Source organism: Myxine glutinosa, chromosome 9 (genome assembly GCF_964187855.1).
Source record: "Myxine glutinosa chromosome 9, kmMyxGlut1.1, whole genome shotgun sequence".
NCBI lineage: Eukaryota > Metazoa > Chordata > Myxini > Myxiniformes > Myxinidae > Myxine > Myxine glutinosa.
The window spans coordinates 125,718,915-125,737,346 of NC_136269.1; the positions used below are offsets into that span (position 1 = coordinate 125,718,915).

Here is an 18,432-nt window from a genome sequence, read left to right on the forward strand (position 1 = left end):
AAAAGGGGACCAAGGTGCTTGAAAAAGGCCAACCCCTGCTCTGCGGGGAAAATGGCCTCTAAAGGTGTTTTTTTAAAAATACAATCTCCCGGTCTTTTGGTGTTCACCAAAAGTCTGGCAATTTCTGCCTCAAAAAATCTACAGCCAAAACATGAAATATCAATATTTTTTGTTATTCTTCTACATAAAACATAGGCTCATGGAAAAGCAGGAGGGTAATGCACAGACAGTGGGAGAACAAGTGGATATTAACGTGTGAGGGATGGAATGATGAGAGAAGAGATTAACATTCTCCTTCTTCTTTAAGGGCCACAATTGTTACCACATTCTTGTGGGGTTGATTGGGGGAAGCTTGGCCCAAGTCTTTCACAAACCAACCGGCCAAGCCTGTCGTTCAACTAAGGTTAGGGCAGGAAGTTGGAATTTGTTCAGGGTGTTTGCACCTACTCTTCGCGAAGAACATTATCCACTAGCTAATGCCAGCAGATGGGACGCCCGCTTAACGTCCACCCAAGGGGCGACACACAGATTGATGAATCACCCGGAATGTGAAACACCGAGATTATAATTTATAGCTGGGTCGGGATTTAAACCCAGGCTAGACAGCTTAGAGGTGATGATTGTGTTTACCTCTAGGCAATATTCCAGGCCAGAGAGGGGATGAGCATAGAAACCCATCATGAAAGCATCGATAGCGGAGGGTTAGTTGATGTGTAAAAGATCACGTATAAAAATGGAGGATGAAATGAGAGGATGGTGTACGATTTTCATGAAGCTCTGGATACAAGAGTGGGATTTCACCAACTCAGGAATGTGGTTCCACAAGTAGGAGAAGAGGGAGAGGAACAAAGGAGTGGAAGTGAATTGTATGTCGAGTTTTGGAGTTTAACATGAAGGGCGTTTCTGGATTAACACGTGCATCTTTGGGGAACCTGAGGATGGTCGGAGTAGAGGGAGCAAGAGTAGAGGGAGCAAGAGTAGAGGGAGCAAGACTGCAAAGGAGTCGCTCGGAATTAGTGAGGCCACCAAACTGTGTGTGATGAAAGAGCTGCCAGCCTTGTGCTTCATTTTCTTTTTGGGAGATGTCAACGATGTTGAATGCTTCGGATTCTACAGTATCCAGGGGGGAGAAAGGCAGGGGTTCTGACCTGACCAATGAGGTCAGAATTTAATTGAGCTATGGACAAAGACCTTGTATGTCAGAAGTTCAGATTTACCAAGGAAGCACTTAGCACAATGAACGATGTCCAGTGTGCAGCTGGCCTTGGAGGCCAGCTTGAACACAGGGTCTGTCCAGGAGAGGTAGGTCATGAATGATGGTGAGTCCCAGAATCTCAAGCGGCTGAACTTTTTTTCCACTGGTTAATTGTGTAAATATATCGTGGTCTCATGAGGCAATTATTTTGGAGAGACATTGTGAGATTTCAAGATTTGTCAGGCTTGAATGGCATTCCACTTGTCAGACCAGAAGCTGATCCTTTCCAACTCAACAGAGAGAGAGGGCCGTTGTTGAGTTGTGGTTGGGTTGGGGTACAGTATGGCGTAACGGGGAATATTCTCCAAAGAGGAAAAAAAAGGTTATCCTGGGCATTAGAAGAGGTCATTTAAATATTTAAGAAACAAGACAGGGGCCAAGATGCTCCCTTGGCCAATTCTAGCCTCTACTGGGAGAGGAGGTGACAGGATTCCATTGAGGGCTATGTCCGTACTGCATTAAGGGCGCAAGTTGGCAAGCTCGGAATGAAAGTGGCCTTGGATGCCATTGGCAGAAAGTTTGAAAAGCAGAATGCAGCATCAGACTATCAAATGCTCTAGCTTCATCCGGAGAGACAACCTAACCAACCGAACCTAAGATTTAGGGCCTCCATCCATTGTTGAGAGAGAAGCAGCAGTATGTTCAAAGCTGCAATTATTTATTCCATGAGCTTGATTAAGATTGGGAGTAGGCATACTGGACTGTAGTTGAGGAGATACGTTTTTACACCCCTGTGTTTGTATGGGAGTGAAGTTGGCTGTGTTCCAAGTAGACGGTCTATGATGGAGAGGCATAAGAGAGCAGACATGCAGAGGAGGAGCAAGAGCAAAACTGCAGAATTTGAGAACACTGGTACTGATGCCATCTGAGCCCATCGCTGAGTCTAAATTGAGGCTGTTCAAGTTCTTTCGACTTTTTTACTCCGCAAAGTGTAGGGCTAAGCAATTGGTTCACTGTGTCTATCTGTCTACAGCCGTCAGTCCAGATCAAGGAACCACTTAATTTCAATTGAATTTTATATTTTGTACACTGTAGAACTCAGTCTGGTGTTGGCTTAGCGGTTATGGTGCTGGCTTGGGATCCTAGGATCCTGAGTTTGAATCCCAGTCGATCGTTGAATTAACGCCAGGGGGGCTGATTCAGCCTGTCATCCTTCTGAGCTCGGCAAATTGAGTACCAGCTTGCTGGGATGAATGTGCCAGTGTGTGCCCCAGTTTATAATAGGTACAATGTATCCCTTCATGTCGTATGAGGCGACTAAATGGTTGGCGTCAGGAAGGGCATCTGGCCATAAAAAACATTGACCTCGAAAAGGGAACCATGATGATTGTCAATGGTTCCGCAAGGTTAATCCCTGCTCTAGCAAGGAAAATGGCCTTAAAAAGGGGGAAAAAAATTTTGTACACTGTATAACAAACTGTAAAACAAATCCGCAGTTTAGCAGTAGTTTGGCTCTGAATTTGGCAAATGTACGGAATATCATCCAGATCGTGCATGCACAGAGAGGAATGAGGTAATTGCTTTTCTCTGTCTGCCTGTGTGGCAGTCAAAGAACATTGAAAATCATTCCAAACAGAAATTTGTTTTTTTGTTCATTGTATGTTTCTTGTCTTCTTATAAAATAATTGGCTTAGAATTCTCCCAAAATAATATTTAAACGAGAGAATTCATAGAACTCCTTATACTGTGTAGTCTTGAGAAAATAGGACATGGGCGGGGTCTCCGTGCAGGTAATATGATTGGTCACGTAAAATGTCACGTAATCACGTAATCACGTAAATCACGTAAAATCACGTAATCACGTCAATCACGTAAAATGTCACGTAATCACGTAAAATGCCGTAATATTTTGTCCAAGTACTGATAAACAGGTTTTTGAAAGTGGCAAAAGGCGATTTGTGTTCTACAGTGTTAACGTACAGTGTCTTCAGAAAGTATTCACACCCCTTGACTTTTTTCACATTTTGTTGTGTTACAGCCTGAATTTAAAATGAGTTAAATTGAGATTTTTTTGTCACTGATCTACACATAATACCCCATAATGTCAAAGTGGAATTTTCTTTTTGGAATTTTTTTTACAAAAGAATTAAAAATGAAAAGCTGAAATGTCCCAAGTAAATAAGTATTCAATCACTTTGCTATGGCATTCCAAATTGCATCCAATTTCCTTTGCTCATCCTTGAGATGTCTCTACAACTTGATTGGAGTCCACCTGTGGCCAATTAAAATGATTGGACATGATTTAGAAAGAAACACACCTTTCTATACAAGGTCCCACAGTTGACAGTGCATGTCAGAGAAGAAACTCTACCATGAAGTCCAAGGAACTGTCTGTAGAACTCCGAGATAGAATTGTGAGGAGGCATAATCTGGGGAAGGGTATAAAACAAATTCTGTAGCGTTGAACGTTCCCAATAGCACATTGAGCTTCATCATTAGTCAATGGAAAGAATATGGAACTACCCAGACTCTTTGTATGGCTGGTCGTCCGACCAAACTGAACAACCGGGCAAGAAGGACCTTGATCAGGGAGGTGATATGACCAATAACCCAATGACCACTCGGACAGAACTACATCGTTCCTTCACTGGGATGGACGAACCTGCCAGTAGGACAACAGTCTCTGCAGCACTTCACAAATCTAGGCTTGATGGGAGAGTGGCCAGATGGAAGACACTCCTGAGAAAAAGGCACATGACGAGTATGCTTGGATTTTGCAAAAAGGCACGTGAAAGACTCTGAGGACATGAAGCAAAAGATTCTGTGGTCTGATGAGATGAAAATTGAACTCTTTGGCCTGAATGCAAAGTGCTACACCTAGCCGAAACCGAGCACAGCTCATCACCCATTTAACACCATCCCTACAATGAAGCATGGTGGTTGCAGCATCATGCTATGGGGATGCTTTTCCTCAGCATGGACTTGGAGACTTGTAAGGATAGAGGGAACAATGAATGGAGTCAAATACAGACAAATCCTTGAGCAGCCCCTTACTCCAGAATGCACCTTAGACTGCAGCGAAGATTTACGTTCCAACAGGACAATAACCCCAAGCATACAGCCAAATCAACACTTGGGTTCAGAACAAGAACATGAAAGTCCTTGAGTGGCCCAGCCAAAGCCCAGACTTGAATCCCTTTGAAAATCTGGGGAAAGACTTGAAGATTGCTGTTCACTGACGCTCTCCATCCAACTTGACAGAGCTTGAGGTACTCTGCAAGGAAGAATGGGAGAAACTCCACAAATCCAGATGTGCAAAGCTGTAATCGCTGACAAAGCCGCTTCTATGAAGTTGACTCAGGAGGTTGAGTACTTATACATGGTAGATATTCATGTATTTCATTTTTAATTATTTGGTAAAATTTTCTAATAAAAACAATATTTTAATTTGACATTGTGTGGTATTATGTGTTGATCAGTGACAAATATCTCAATTTGTTATCCATTTCAGGCTGTAACACAACAAAATGTGAAAAAGTCAAGGGTTGTGAATACTTTCTGACGGCACTGTGTATAGTTCAATTAAAATAAAATGAAGATTTTAATGATTGTTGGAAAACAAAACTTTTTTCGGAAGTTTAGGACCGTTGCTGCAGCCTCTTTTACACCACCTTGTTTAACCCGTTACATGAGTTATTGGTGCCTATTGTTTGTGTCCTTTATGACGTCCTTAAAATACAGGAAGTTTCCTGTTTGTAATTATTTTCAATTTTGTTTGACTGCTACTTAGGTAGACAGATGGGAAAAAAATTATCCCATTTCTCTCTACACATGTGCGATTGGGACAAACTCAAGCCAGTACTGCTAAACTACAGGTTTGTTTTTCCGACTTGTTTTCAAAATCTAACATTGAATTGTAATGAAGTTGTTCTTTGATCATGAACTGACATTTGCGGACCAATTGCTTAACCCCGCTTTTCGCTTCACCTGTGTGTCTTAATAACATTTCCCGTTAAGATGGGGAGGGAGTGCATGCCCCCAGATCCCCGAGCTTGAGAACCTGATGTTCTCCATGGTTGGGGTGTCTACAGATAGTCTCCCTATATATCGGGCAATACAAAAACGGAGTTCTCCCTACTTTTGAGCCTTTGGACGTGGAACCTCTGCCACTGTAACAGTGAGATTGAGAATGTGATGGAAAAAACAGGAAATGAGATATCACAACCTTTTCACTGTAGAGTGTAGACTCTTCTCGCATTGTCGTGCCACAGAAGGATCAAGTAAGCTGTTAAAATTCCAATCATTTGCTGGAAACAGAAGAACAAATTTTTTTGCCAACTGTGCAAGATCTACACATTATGGGTTTCACACTTGTAACCACATTTAAGTACAACACAGAGAATAAGCATGTGGTGTATGGTTCCTGTCATGCAGCCAACTTGGTTTTTGCCAAGACCTTTTAGTCCACAGTCACATTTCCACTCTCTCCATGTGACCACCACTGCCTAATGTCTGACTTTGTGGAAACATAAGCATCCCTTCAATTTTAAAATTTAATGTATCATTGCTCATGTTGTAAAATATGCTGCCATTATGTATTCATTGTGTGTTTTTTAAACTTTCTGGCAAGAACTCGGATGGCAACGGTAAAACTTTCAAAACTTTCTGACCAATGACCGGTTGTCCATCTCTTACACCAAAATCATCCCCATTCCAAACTGCCACAAAAATATTGTTTCTGATCAAATTTTTTGTCTGACTGTAAAGTATTTATGACACTCTTGCAACCAAAAGCACTGGAACTACGATTTTTCATTGTGACATTATCGCGTCATTCGGCTGCATGAGGTCATTGTGTGCTGCACTTATGATATCATCTACTCCGAGGGAATCCATGCGTGCGGAGTCGACTCTTTTCAGTGGAAAAAAAAAATGGTCTATCAGCTACTCACTTGCCTTTCCGTCCACTCCCATGTCATTGTAACTTTGCGAGTGTGGGGATTAAAACGAAAGATGAGAGAGAGAGAGAGAGAGAGAGAGAGAGAGAGAGAGAGAGAGAGAGAGAGAGAGAGAGAGAGAGAGAGAGAGAGACAGACAGACAGACAGACAGACTGACTTACTTTTGAAGTCCTTTTATTATCAAAATAATACAAAAAAAAAAAATGTATTTATATCTTTACACCAACCATAAATACATGAAAAAGCAATGAAACGAAAAGGTTACAGAAGTATCACGGCACACAATTTGCCAAAATAAACCATTAACTTTATACAACCTACAAAAATATTACCAGTTGGTTCTCACGAACCTCACACAACCCTTCATGACACCAAGTATTGGTGAATTCATCAAGATTGTTTGCATCCTTATAGAAACAAAACTCTAGTTTAAGTCTTGCTGACACGAGGGCATTGAAAAACAACATAACATTGCATTCCCCGGCAGGTTTACCGTTCAATTTCTCCCTTCTTGAGAGATATATTGCCAGCTTGGCTGTTGCGACAAGAAACCTCATTAACATATTTTCCTTGCTTGACTTGGCATTAAAGCCGAAAATAAAAGAACGCAACGAGAAAACAACCTTCATTCTGTGTGCCACAAGATTAAACCACCGAAACAAAGGAACCAATCTCACACAATTAATGAAGGCGTGGAACACGTCCTCCGTACATATGCAGAATGGGCAACATGTGGATGTAGGAGAGAAATAGTTGATTAACTTATTGGAGGGGACTATCCAGTGGATCAGTCTCCATTGGAGATCACCAGATCTTTTACTTATGAGCTTGCTATACATGGAGTTCCATACAGGTTCAGAGGGGAGTCTCACAGGCAACAGTCTCTTCCACCGGATTACTCCATTTAGCGGCGTATCCCCCAGCAGTAACTTGACACATGACTTGTATAGTTCTTTACTGCTAGTCTCTTGAAAGGGGCTTATCCCCATGCTAACCGGGGGTAAGTCTTCCAACTTGAAGTGCACCAGTAACCCAGGAAAAACCCACTCATCGTGCAATGGTTCGAGCTCGTGGGACCAGCATACTCTCAGCCGTACCCCTATTCGTATCACCTCTCTCAACACTTTTGCAGTCACTCTTTCGGACCGAATTCCTGCTAGCTCAGCTACTTCTCGAGCTGATTTCCACCCGCAACCTGAAACTTGCCGGAGGTGCCATACTTTTGTGATGCCGGCAATTATGAAATGCTGGCAGAGGTCCCTACTTTTGGGTATGTTTGGGAAAAGCCGATTGCAGAACAAAGGCTCTTGTGCAAACATATGGATGTCGTAGTTGTCTTCTTGACGGCACACTGTGAGGTTCTGCCAAGCATTCAAAACACTCTGATAAAAAACAGGAAGAGGGGATGTGTCAACTTGTTGAAACAGGACCAAGAAACATTCGCGGCCATATCCCAGCCCGCCAGCTTGCCGCAAAATGTGGGTGGCCAAAACATGGTTTGGTAATTGTTCTTTCACCAAAGGTTTTTGCACAGTGCATAGCCGAAAGGCCATTATGCGGCTCCTGATGTCGACCATACTCTGGCCACCCTCGGCCAATGGACGGCATACAACGTTTGGCCGTAACCAGTGATGCCCTCCCCAAAAGAACTCCAACAGTTGCCTTTGCACTTCCTTCACCAAGCCTTCTGGTGGTTGCAGGCAGATGAATCTGTGCCACAAGAAGGAGGCGACGAGGTTCTTGACTACCAAAACTCGGCCCTTATACGAAAGGTGAGGCAGGGCTCTCCTCCATCTACTCAATCTCTTTTTTACACGTTCAGCGACACCTTCCCAGTTTTTCTGGCCGTACTGTGGGGATCCAAGGAACACTCCAAGATAGCGAACACCTTCATCCACCCACTTTAAACTTGCAGGAAGGTGTATTGGCGGGTCTTGCGCCATTCTAGATGCACTGTCCCTGACAGAGGGAACCCATAGCGCTTTGCTCTTTTCCCAGTTGCACTTCAACGAGGAAGCTAAACCAAACAAATGTAGGCACTTAGCCAGAGCTGCAATGTCGTTATTGTTTTTAACAATGATTGCAACATCATCAGCATACACCGATACGACAACTGGAGGATGATCAGGAGATATACTCATTCCAGAAACGTTATTCCTTAGTAACACGAGAAGTGATTCCATTACAAGGGTGAACAGTAAGCCGGAGACAGGGCAACCTTGCCTTACCCCCCTTTGAACCTGTATGGGAGAACAAAGCTCATTGTTCACCTTAACTAAACTGAATATATTGTTGTACAATAAAGCAATATAGGTTCTGAAATTATCTCCAAATCCACAGGCTTCAAGCACATGATTAAAAAAGACATGATCGATGCTATCAAAAGCCTTTTCTAAATCAAGAAAAATTATACCAAAGTCATTCTGCACACAGTTGCCATCTATGAGATCTCTAATGAAAAATATGTTATCATACATAGATCTACCTGGAATACAATAACTCTGATCAGGGTGAACCAAATCGCAAATTACCCTTTTAGCTCGATTCACCAGAACTTTTGAAAGGATTTTATAATCAGTGCATAGTAGAGAAACAGGTCTCCAATTCTTCATTTGTCGCAAATCACCAGCCTTTGGAAGAAGGGACATCACCGCTCTTCTCAACTGTAAGGCAATTCTCCATGAGTCAGTGATGATTCAAGAACATGCATCAGTTCTGGACCTAATAGTTCCCAAAATTCCACATAAAATTCAGCCGGCAGACCATCGATTCCAGGGGCTCTTCCCGAGTCCATTCCAGCCAGGGCTTGCGTTAACTCCTCGAGCGTAATTGGCGAGTCCATATCCAGCCGCTGGGACTAGATTAACGAGGATAGGTGAGAGGTTAAAAGTCTCATTGTTTCATCACAAACAACCTGTTTTGAAAACAGTTTGGAGAAGAAGTCTTGAACACATAACCGTCTGTCTCTGGGATTTACAACGACAGCTCCGCCAGGATTAATTACAGAAAAAATGTTCTTGGGTGCTTTACTGACAGAGTCCAGACGAAAAAAAGCTTTACTAGGGGTATCTAAAACCTTTAAGTTCTTAACCCTTAGTCTGAGCAACAACCCTGCTGCTTTCTCCTGGATTAACTCTCTCAACTGAGTCTTCTTTTCTAGTAATAACTGGAAGTTTCTTGCATTATTATTTTTAGCAAGTTTACCTTCGAGCTGTACAATGTCAGCTTCCAAACAAGTCATTGTTATATTCTTAACATTTGTAATGTTTGCTCTAAACTGTTGACAAAACACCCGAATCTGGGCTTTCGTATTGTCCCACCAAAGATTAACTGAAGAAAAAGCGGGCTTTCTTTGGATTTGATTAGCCCAGAAAACTTGGAAGGCTTCTTTAAATAGACCATCTTCTAGAAGACTGGTATTAAATTTCCAGTATGCACTTTTATTTATTGACTGAGGAAAAAGAAACCCCATGGTTACTAAATGATAGTCTGAGAATATTGACGGAAAATAATCTGGAGAGACGATAGCGTTTCTAAAAGGTGTGTTTATATACCATCGGTCGAGTCTCGCAAGGGACACTCTTCCTCCGGTGATACGGCTCCAGGTAAACTGAGGTTCATTGGGGAAAAGTACCCTCCATACATCTAGCAAACCCACCCGAGAAAGGAAAAGGGATAAATCAGTACATGATTCGGGATGAGGTTCTGCCGAGTTCCTGTCCATTACAGGTTCAAAGGTACAGTTGAAATCACCCCCGATACACACACATTGGTTTAGATCAACTGTCTGCAGGTGATTAATCACCGACGCAAAGAAAGCTTTCCGTTCTGTACTCTCACTTGGTGCGTATACATTGAATAATGTGAAATGGAAATTATTAACCTCCAGTTCAAGAGAGCTGAATCGGCCTTTAACAATCTCCTGGAAGAGGATTGACTCAGGTACTAGCCCTGGTCGAAGTACGAAAGCAACACCTGCCGAAAAGGAAGACAGGTTGCTAAAAAAGCACTGTCCCCCAAAAACGCGACACCAATCATATTCTACGTTTTGGGTGATGTGCGTTTCCTGCAATAAAAGTACATCGACATTTTTGCGCCGAAACAAACTTTGCACTTGAGTTTGGCGGTTTGGGTTTGCACCTCCACCGTTAATGTTCAAGGTGCCAAAGGTAATTTGCTTCATTCTTTATCAAAAGGCTTGATCGGGTGTTGCAAAATCTCAAGACCGGCTTTTGTAATAATTTTCCTGAGTCGGTGAAATTGTGACCTTGTTAGTGGAAATTCTTTGCCCTTTCTTGTTATTTCCTTTGCTGATTGAATAAATGGACCTAAATCAGGAAATGTATCCCTGATAACTACATTTCGCTGTCTGTAGGTTTCATTCAGAAAGGAGAATACGAGTTGAGGAGATATCATTGGCTGACTCAACTGAGACTGAGACAACTCGGGCACCTCGTCATCCTCATCAGATTCCGACAAGTCTGACAAGGTCCCTCCAGGATCGAGGATGTCGGCCTCCGTGGTCCCTATGGGAATTGTCAGTATCTCTGGGGATTCGCTGGAGAGCTCCACTGTGCGATCCACGATGCCATGGTGATATTTGTGCTCGTCAGAAGTTGAAGCCTCGGTTTCATCCTCTTGTGGAGCACAATCTACCGAATCGATGAGCGACTCGGTAACACAGTTTTGAATCTGCCTCGGTAGAGCAGCACTGTAGAGGGATGAGTCAGTCACTGTCTGCTCGTTCACAGTGACTGATAGTGATGTCAATGATCGTAATGGTTCGTTCGAGGGTTTATCAACGTATTCAGCGTTGCAACTTATTTCACCCATATAGCAATTTGCGTCCACAGAGTTTGTACACAAACTTTCAGACATATTATCCTCAATTGCAGCACCCGATTCACCGTCCTTTTTTTCAAACCCGATGGAAGCATGAGGAACACATTGAGGTGTGTGTTCAGCTACACTGGCCTTCTCCAATACCACCTTTTTTGGATTACTGGTAGAAAAATTATCAACCGACGCCCTTCGTTTTTTAGAACCAATAATAGGGTCCTCCTCCATTCCTTCACTACATGAGGGAATCGCAGCAAAGGTTGTGCGAGTTGGGGTCGCTTCGGTTTCTGTGACAGGAAGTGAAGTGCGATCGTTTTCTAGACTCGGGATATGCCCATCGATGCTGCTATTGTTCGTCTCACTGCAGGAGGGAACAGCAGGAACCGGTAAACTCACAGGATTAACTCCAGTCGGTTGAATAGGAACACGAGTATTATCATTTTTACAATCGGTGTATGCGTGGCCATTTTCCCCACACTTTGAACACGAAACCTTGGGACAAAAACGTTTAACGTGACCAAAGGCTCCACAGTGAAAGCACGTTAGTGAGGCTGACGAGGCGGACATTTGATACTCCCGATCGTCGGATTTTACTTTAAATGAAATATTTAACCCTGTATCATCACCACGATCGGGAAGTACCTTGTAAACTTGGCGACGGAAACTCATAACGTGTTTTATCCTCTCGTCTCGGCTCTTCAGAGGGATCATGGACATTCTCGACACAGCTGTTCCATAAGCATAACGAGAAAGGACTGACATTAGTTTGTCGTTTGATATAAATGGTGGTACGTTTGATACAACGATTTTTATCGCTGGAGTATCCATGGGGGACGCTAACATAAAAACACCACCTTCTGTGGTTAAACCTGTACTCACGACGTCGTGAACAAAGTTTTCTTCGGACACGAAAATAACAACTTTTTGATTCATTCGTGAGGCAGCTCGGACATGCTCGCACCCGATTATTTTCCCCACTGCGAGTACCACATCCTCAGTGAGGACTCCTTCTGGTGGAACACACACAAATGCATGCTTCCTCGTTAGGCTATCGAACGCCTCTAACCGAGAGCGTGCATTCGCCATACCAGCGAATTTAACACCCCCCACTTGTCCGAACCGGACAAGAAGGTATCAAACCTAAATAATCGAACTAAAGTAAGTAATAAACGTGCATTATAAGCACAAAAATGGCTTACAAAACGCCGTCAAAGCCAGTAGGCCGCACCCAAAATGGGCCCGCTCTCAATCCTCTCTCTCTCGAAGACAAAGGTGTAGAACAGATGAAAACAAAATGCCAAAGTACACAGGATGGGAAGGAGAGGGAGGGGGGGGAGGGGGGGGCAGGGGAGGGCAGGAGAGGAGGAAACCTCACAAAGAACTCACTACAACACAGAGCAGTTGCTCACAGCCGCCATGACGCCACGCCCACCACAAACGGCCTGCAGGGGGCAAGAGAGAGAGAGAGAGAGAGAGAGAGAGAGAGAAAGAGAGAAAGAAAGAAAGAAAGAAAGAAAAGAAGAAAGAAAGAAAGAAAGAAAGAAAAGAAAAAAAGAAAAAGAGAGAATAGCCATGATAATTTTCTCCAAATCCAAGAAGCATTTTGTTGGTAACTCAAATGATGACTTTCACACTGTCACTTTGGAAAGCAAACAACATTCAGCACCACAAGTTGTTGTTCTTGGCATTGAAAGAACGTATACCAGTGTTCATTATGATATTTTTTGAACAATAATCTCAAGTTGGTGGAAGAGCATGTACATGTATCACATCCAGACGTCAATATATTTTTTATACAATTTGCACAAACATTCATTGCTATTGAACAGTGTGTTTGTCTGTGTCGTTGCTTGTTGTTGTTGTTGTTGTTGTTGTTGTTGTTATTGTTGTGTAGCCCCGGACAGTTCTCTCGAACAAGTCCGAGGCACGAAGACAGTCGATCGATCTTGCAGGAGCGACCCAGAGATCCCCCACATCCAAGATTGTGTAGCCCTGCCTTCATGAAGTCAGGGCCATGACGGAGTTAGAGGGAGTGAGTGAGAAAGAGAGAAAAACAGAGACAGAGACAAGAGGGAAAGGGCCGACCCATTGAGACTGATCGGCAATCTGACCGTGACCGCACTGCCCTGATGTATCCGTGGAGCAGAGAAGAATGGGGGAAGATTTGGCCATCGACTTGCGATAGGGACTGTAGTCTACAACCACTGTGAAGAAGTGTTCCTGGTAGTTGTGTCGTTGCTTGTTATCTCCATATGTGGGGTTTCTGAAGGTGGAATGGAGCCCTCCAAGGTACGAAGTATCCATCTTCATCAGGTGTGTGTGTGTGTGTGTGTGTGTGTGTGTGTGTGTGTGTGTGTGTGTGTGTGTGTGTGTGTGTGAATAAAAGAGAGAGATAGAATTGTGAGGAACAGAAAAGGAAAAAACGAGGTGTGTGGGTGTGTGTGTGTGCGTGCATGGAATCGATTTTCATCTGCTTGGTGACAGAATGTGTTCCTGGCATCTTTGCACTGCAAGAGGCCCGACTGGGGGCTGCAGTCATGATGCCGGCATAATGGTGTCGTCATAGTATTCCTCCAGGTTGGCAGACTTCATTAATCATCTTCATAGAACTCCCGATCGTTAAGATAATGGTGATGACTCCTGGTTGTGATTGGTGTGGTGGAAGACAATGTGTCCATGTGGCAGATGACACTTGTTGATGGCGTATCGTGCAGCAATAGCTGCAATGAGACTCAATCTGGCATACTCACCAATCATAGTTCGGGGTACATCATTAACCTATGTATATATATATATGTGTGTGTGTGTTTGTGTGTGTGTGTGTGTGTGTGTATATATATATATACAGTCATGTGAAAAAGTAAGTGTACCCCATGTAAAGTTTTGACTTTTTCAACATATTTCAACATACAGCTATTTGATCTTCATTTCAACAATATTGACAGATAAAGGTGATATAATATAACAAATATCATGAAACATTTACATTTTGTAGTCCATTGTATAATTTAAATAAACATAAATGCAAATTTCGCATGTGGAAAAAGTAAGTACACCCTTGGCTCTAATAGGTGGTATTGCCCCCTTTGGCAGAAACAACCTCAAGTAGGCGTTTCTTATAACTGTCTACCAGTCTCTGACATCGACTGGGAGAAATTTTTGCCCACTCCTCCATGCAGAATTCTTTCAGCTGTGCGATGTTTGAGGGGTTTCTTGCATGCACAGCTCGTTTCAAATCCCCCCACAACATCTCGATGAAATTTAGATCCAGGCTTTGACTTGGCCATTCCAGAACCCTCCATTTCTTTCTTTTCAGCCATTCCTTGGTGGATTTACTGGTATGTGTAGGGTCATTGTCATGTTGCAAGGTCCACCTTCGGTTGAGCTTCAACTTTCCGACAGATGGCCTCACATTATCCTCAAGCACCCTCTGGTACAATGAAGAATTCATAGTGGATTCTATGATGGTGAGCTGCCCAGGCCCTGATGCAGCAAAGCTGCTCCAAACCATAATATTTCCACCACCATGCTTTACAGTTGGTATCAGGTACTTGTGGTCAAATGCTGTCTTTGGTTTTCGCCAAACATGTCTTCTGGTACTGTGGCCAAATAGCTCTACCTTTGACTCATCTGTCCAGAGCAAATTGTTCCAGAAGTGCTGGTCTTTGCATAGGTGTTCATTGGCAAACTTTACTCTTGCCCTGATGTTCTTTCTGGACAGCAAAGATTTCCTCCTGGCACACCTCCCATGTAGATCAAGTTTGTGTAGCCTCTTTCTAATGGTAGATTCGTGCACTTTGACATCAACAGTGGCAAGAGCTACCTGTAGGTCCCGTCCCAAACTTCCAGTCTGCACCTGCCCTTCCCGTATGTATGTGCTGAGGGGTTCTTTTTTGAATTTCATATTCGAAGAAGAAATACGGGCAAGGGGGTTAACAAGGGGAGATGCAGAAAATAGGGCAAAATGGAGAAGATTGTCATGGGGACCGCAAGGCTAACCACCGCTCTTGCAGGGAAAATGGCCTTAAAATGCCTGTTGTTGTTGTGTATATAGTTGGATAAAACGCATAATGTGTAATGATCAGTTGATGCATAAGTGTTCCCTCATTAGTTTGGCAACTCATCTATCAAATCATGGTGGAACATTTGCTCCGGGTTCTATTCGTGGCATGAGTGTTAGTCATGTGCAGAGGCATTCTGTCATGATGAAGGGCATGACGGGCTTGGCCTACAGGGGCAAACCTTTCAGATTTTTATTTTACTTTGGTTCTTCAAGTTTCTGACGTCCCACGGATCCTGTAGGTATATTTAATTGCTAAATGATCCCTGTGTTCGGGCATGTGTTTAAAATTGCGAAATATGCGGTAAAATGATTAACCTCGGAGTTAAAAAAAAAACGACATGATGTTATATATTGATACTTGCTGTCATTTACTGGGAATAACCAAGAATAATGGTATGGCTGGGTGGGGTAGGGTAAGTGTTCCTTGTTAAATGCTTAACATATTTTAACCCAAATACTGTACCAGCTTGTTTGCGCTGGAGATGTCACGACATCTGTCCGTACGTCTTTCGTCAAGAAATTCGTTTAGGGGTCCCTCAACCGTAAATTGGAGTGTTGCCGTTGTTAACGGCCTGCAGTACTGTACCGCATCTGCAGTATTTTGTGGTGCATTTCATAATTTGTATTGCGTTTACTATGTACACATACTGCCATTTATTACTTCGATACCCCTCTGAGGGTGATGACCCTTGGTGGACATCAACCAGAAGTAAACTGCGAATTTGCCTCGACTGGTGTCCACTTCACTGCAGAGACATTGCTCAAATCATGGCAGGATGTAGGAGTTTTATCAGGGAACCTACCATATGATGGCCTAATATCTCACTATAATTCACCAAATGTCTGTCTGTCCGTTCGAAGGTACCGCAAAAACGGCTGAACCGATCGCAACGATATTTTGGGTGGGTATTCCTGGGACCCCTTGGAGTAAAATAGGCTATATTGTTTTTCCAATTTTTTTCCCCAATTTTCCAATTTTCCAATTTTCCAGTTTTTCCAAACACGATGGAATAATATTTACCGATATGAACAGTGATGTGGCTTTTATTGTAATTCTACAAATACTGTTTAGATTTTGATGAGAATTACGAACCTGCCGCGAATGCGGAAGTGGACAGATGACGGCAATGTGCGGGTTTGATAATATCCAAATACAACCATCATTCAATCGTAATATTTAATCGTTAAACGTTAATCATGTTAATCGATGTATGATTGGAATTGAGTGAATACAAGTACAATTTTGAATTCGTAATTGTATTCACCCACCCATACGGAACTTCACATCAGGATTTAAATATTTGTTTATGTCACGAATGTTGTTAAACGTTTATTATATTAATGTGTATTTGTGATTGGAGTTATGCTGTTTGGAATGAAAAAAGAGATATCGAGTTCAAGTGAATGACGAAATGCAGTGGCGGTTTTACGTTCTAAACGTGAAATTCGCGGATCGCCATATGCAGATTCGCCATTGACTGGGAATGGAACACACGTACCTGTTTGTTTGCGAACGGGTACGTTTTTCATGGAAGTCCTTCACGAACTTGCTGTCCATGTCTGAAGTGCGACTGAAGGTGCTACAGGAATGTGGAATTTATTGGTTTCATTCTTTAGCATTCGCCGTTTCTGCATTGTCTGTTTGCTTATGGCCTCCCACCCGTGCGTAGCATGGGTACCTCACTAGTTTTCTAAATGTACCGTGGCATCTTTATAGCATCTAGGAGAGAATTCTGGAAAGCAGGCAACCGGCATGACATTCCCCTGATAAAGTTAACATTAATCGAAGGTTAATTTACAAAATAACAAGTTGGGAAGGATATATGAAAAAGGAAGGTTGGGTTTGGAGTAGTGTGTGTCGAACTTAGTGGATTACAAAACTTTGCCACATTTTTGAATGGAACAGGTCGATAGTCCTTAAGTTTCTGATAAAGTTGGATTGTTAAGACTATGCTCCCTTGTTGTTTGTACGACATCAGTGGGTTTTGCTTTGTTTGGACTTGTTCAAGTCTTCAGTGCGGTTGACAGAGTTGCAGATGAGATATTCCCAGGATTGCTGTGGCCACAGGCAATTTACTGCTCTGGTCGTTGCTAGGTTGGAGGGCTTCCAGCATGCAATGAATCTCTTTTCGGTTGTTCCATTTCATGGAAATAATAGAGATCACATGAGGAGCCAAACTTTTCTAAATGGGAACTTTTAATTTGATTAAACGAAACATTGCCTCAAAGGCTGCAAAAGCCACTTTTACTCGGCAGCTCTGTTCGCAATCTTTATTTTTATGCTTAAATTAATGATAAGCATGAAATAAAATAAAATCAGTCAAGCTTTTTAGCTTCTCAGGAACTGACATGCAACGTATAATGGCAGAGAAACTCTTTGAAAGTTTATTCCACTGGGGCTCACATCGCTCTTTGTACAAGTGATCAGTCCTTACATTTATTTACGTTATTATTATTATTTTATTTTTTTAAATACAAGATCGAGGCTCGTGTAAGAGCTAACATTGATCACAAAGAGACAAACTGACACATAAAACATATGATAAAGGGAGCGGGAGACAAGATGGAGAGCAGGGACATCTGGAGATCTGTGGGAGGGAGAGGGCTTGGGGGGGGGGGGGGAGAGGAGGCATGGGAAGGTAGAGGTATAAAACACATGGACACTGCTAGGACTTCCAGGAAAGAAGTCGGTATTTCCAAAAAGTGGATCTGGGGTAGAAAAGATCAAGGTTTTGGATTGGGGAAGTTAAGAGATGGTGGTGAACAGCTGTTTTAAAGACCTGGATGGAGGAGTGGGATTGAAGAGAGTGAGGGAGTTTGTTCCAGTGGCGGGAGAAAAGAGGAATGGAAGAGTGAAGGTGATCAGAGAGTCTTGATTTTGGCTGATTAACCATAAGAGGGTTGCTGGCAGATCTTGTGCGACCTGTAGGAGTACTTGGGGGACAGAGCACAGGCAGGGCTGGGGGAGCTGTGCCGGATAGGAGTCGGTAGAAGACAGAAAGACCACCAACCTGCCTGCGGTGAGTGAGTGAAAGACCCTTGGAGTTAGATGCAGTTTAATGTTGGAATCTTCAGAATCATTGGAATCTCCCGCGATGAAGCTGTCAATCTTTTGCTCAATCTATTAAAGTACCATATCTCGACTTTCCTGAATACGATCACCTCTCCTTCCCCCCCTCTGATATCTACCTTACCTCTAGGCTTGGTGACATCTGTAAATTTAGAACACCTACACTTAACCCCACTATCCAAATCATGTAAATTATGAATAATAATGGTCCGAGTACTGATCTCTGAGGTACCCCATTACTTACATACTCCCAGCCAGACATCGTCTTACTCTCAACCACTCTTTGCTTCCCTAATGCAGTTTCCA

General features: G+C 42.9%; 1 protein-coding gene across 1 annotated transcript in view; it reads right to left on the reverse strand.

Annotated features, from left to right (window-relative positions):
• Positions 1 to 13,612: 13,612 nt before the first annotated feature.
• Positions 13,613 to 18,432, reverse strand: part of LOC144893736 (uncharacterized) — a 44,190-nt gene continuing 39,370 nt past the window's right edge. The window contains exon 5 of the mRNA XM_078785131.1: positions 13,613 to 13,730. Coding sequence (XP_078641257.1) covers positions 13,613 to 13,730 — 118 coding nt within the window. The remainder of the gene's footprint in view (positions 13,731 to 18,432) is intronic.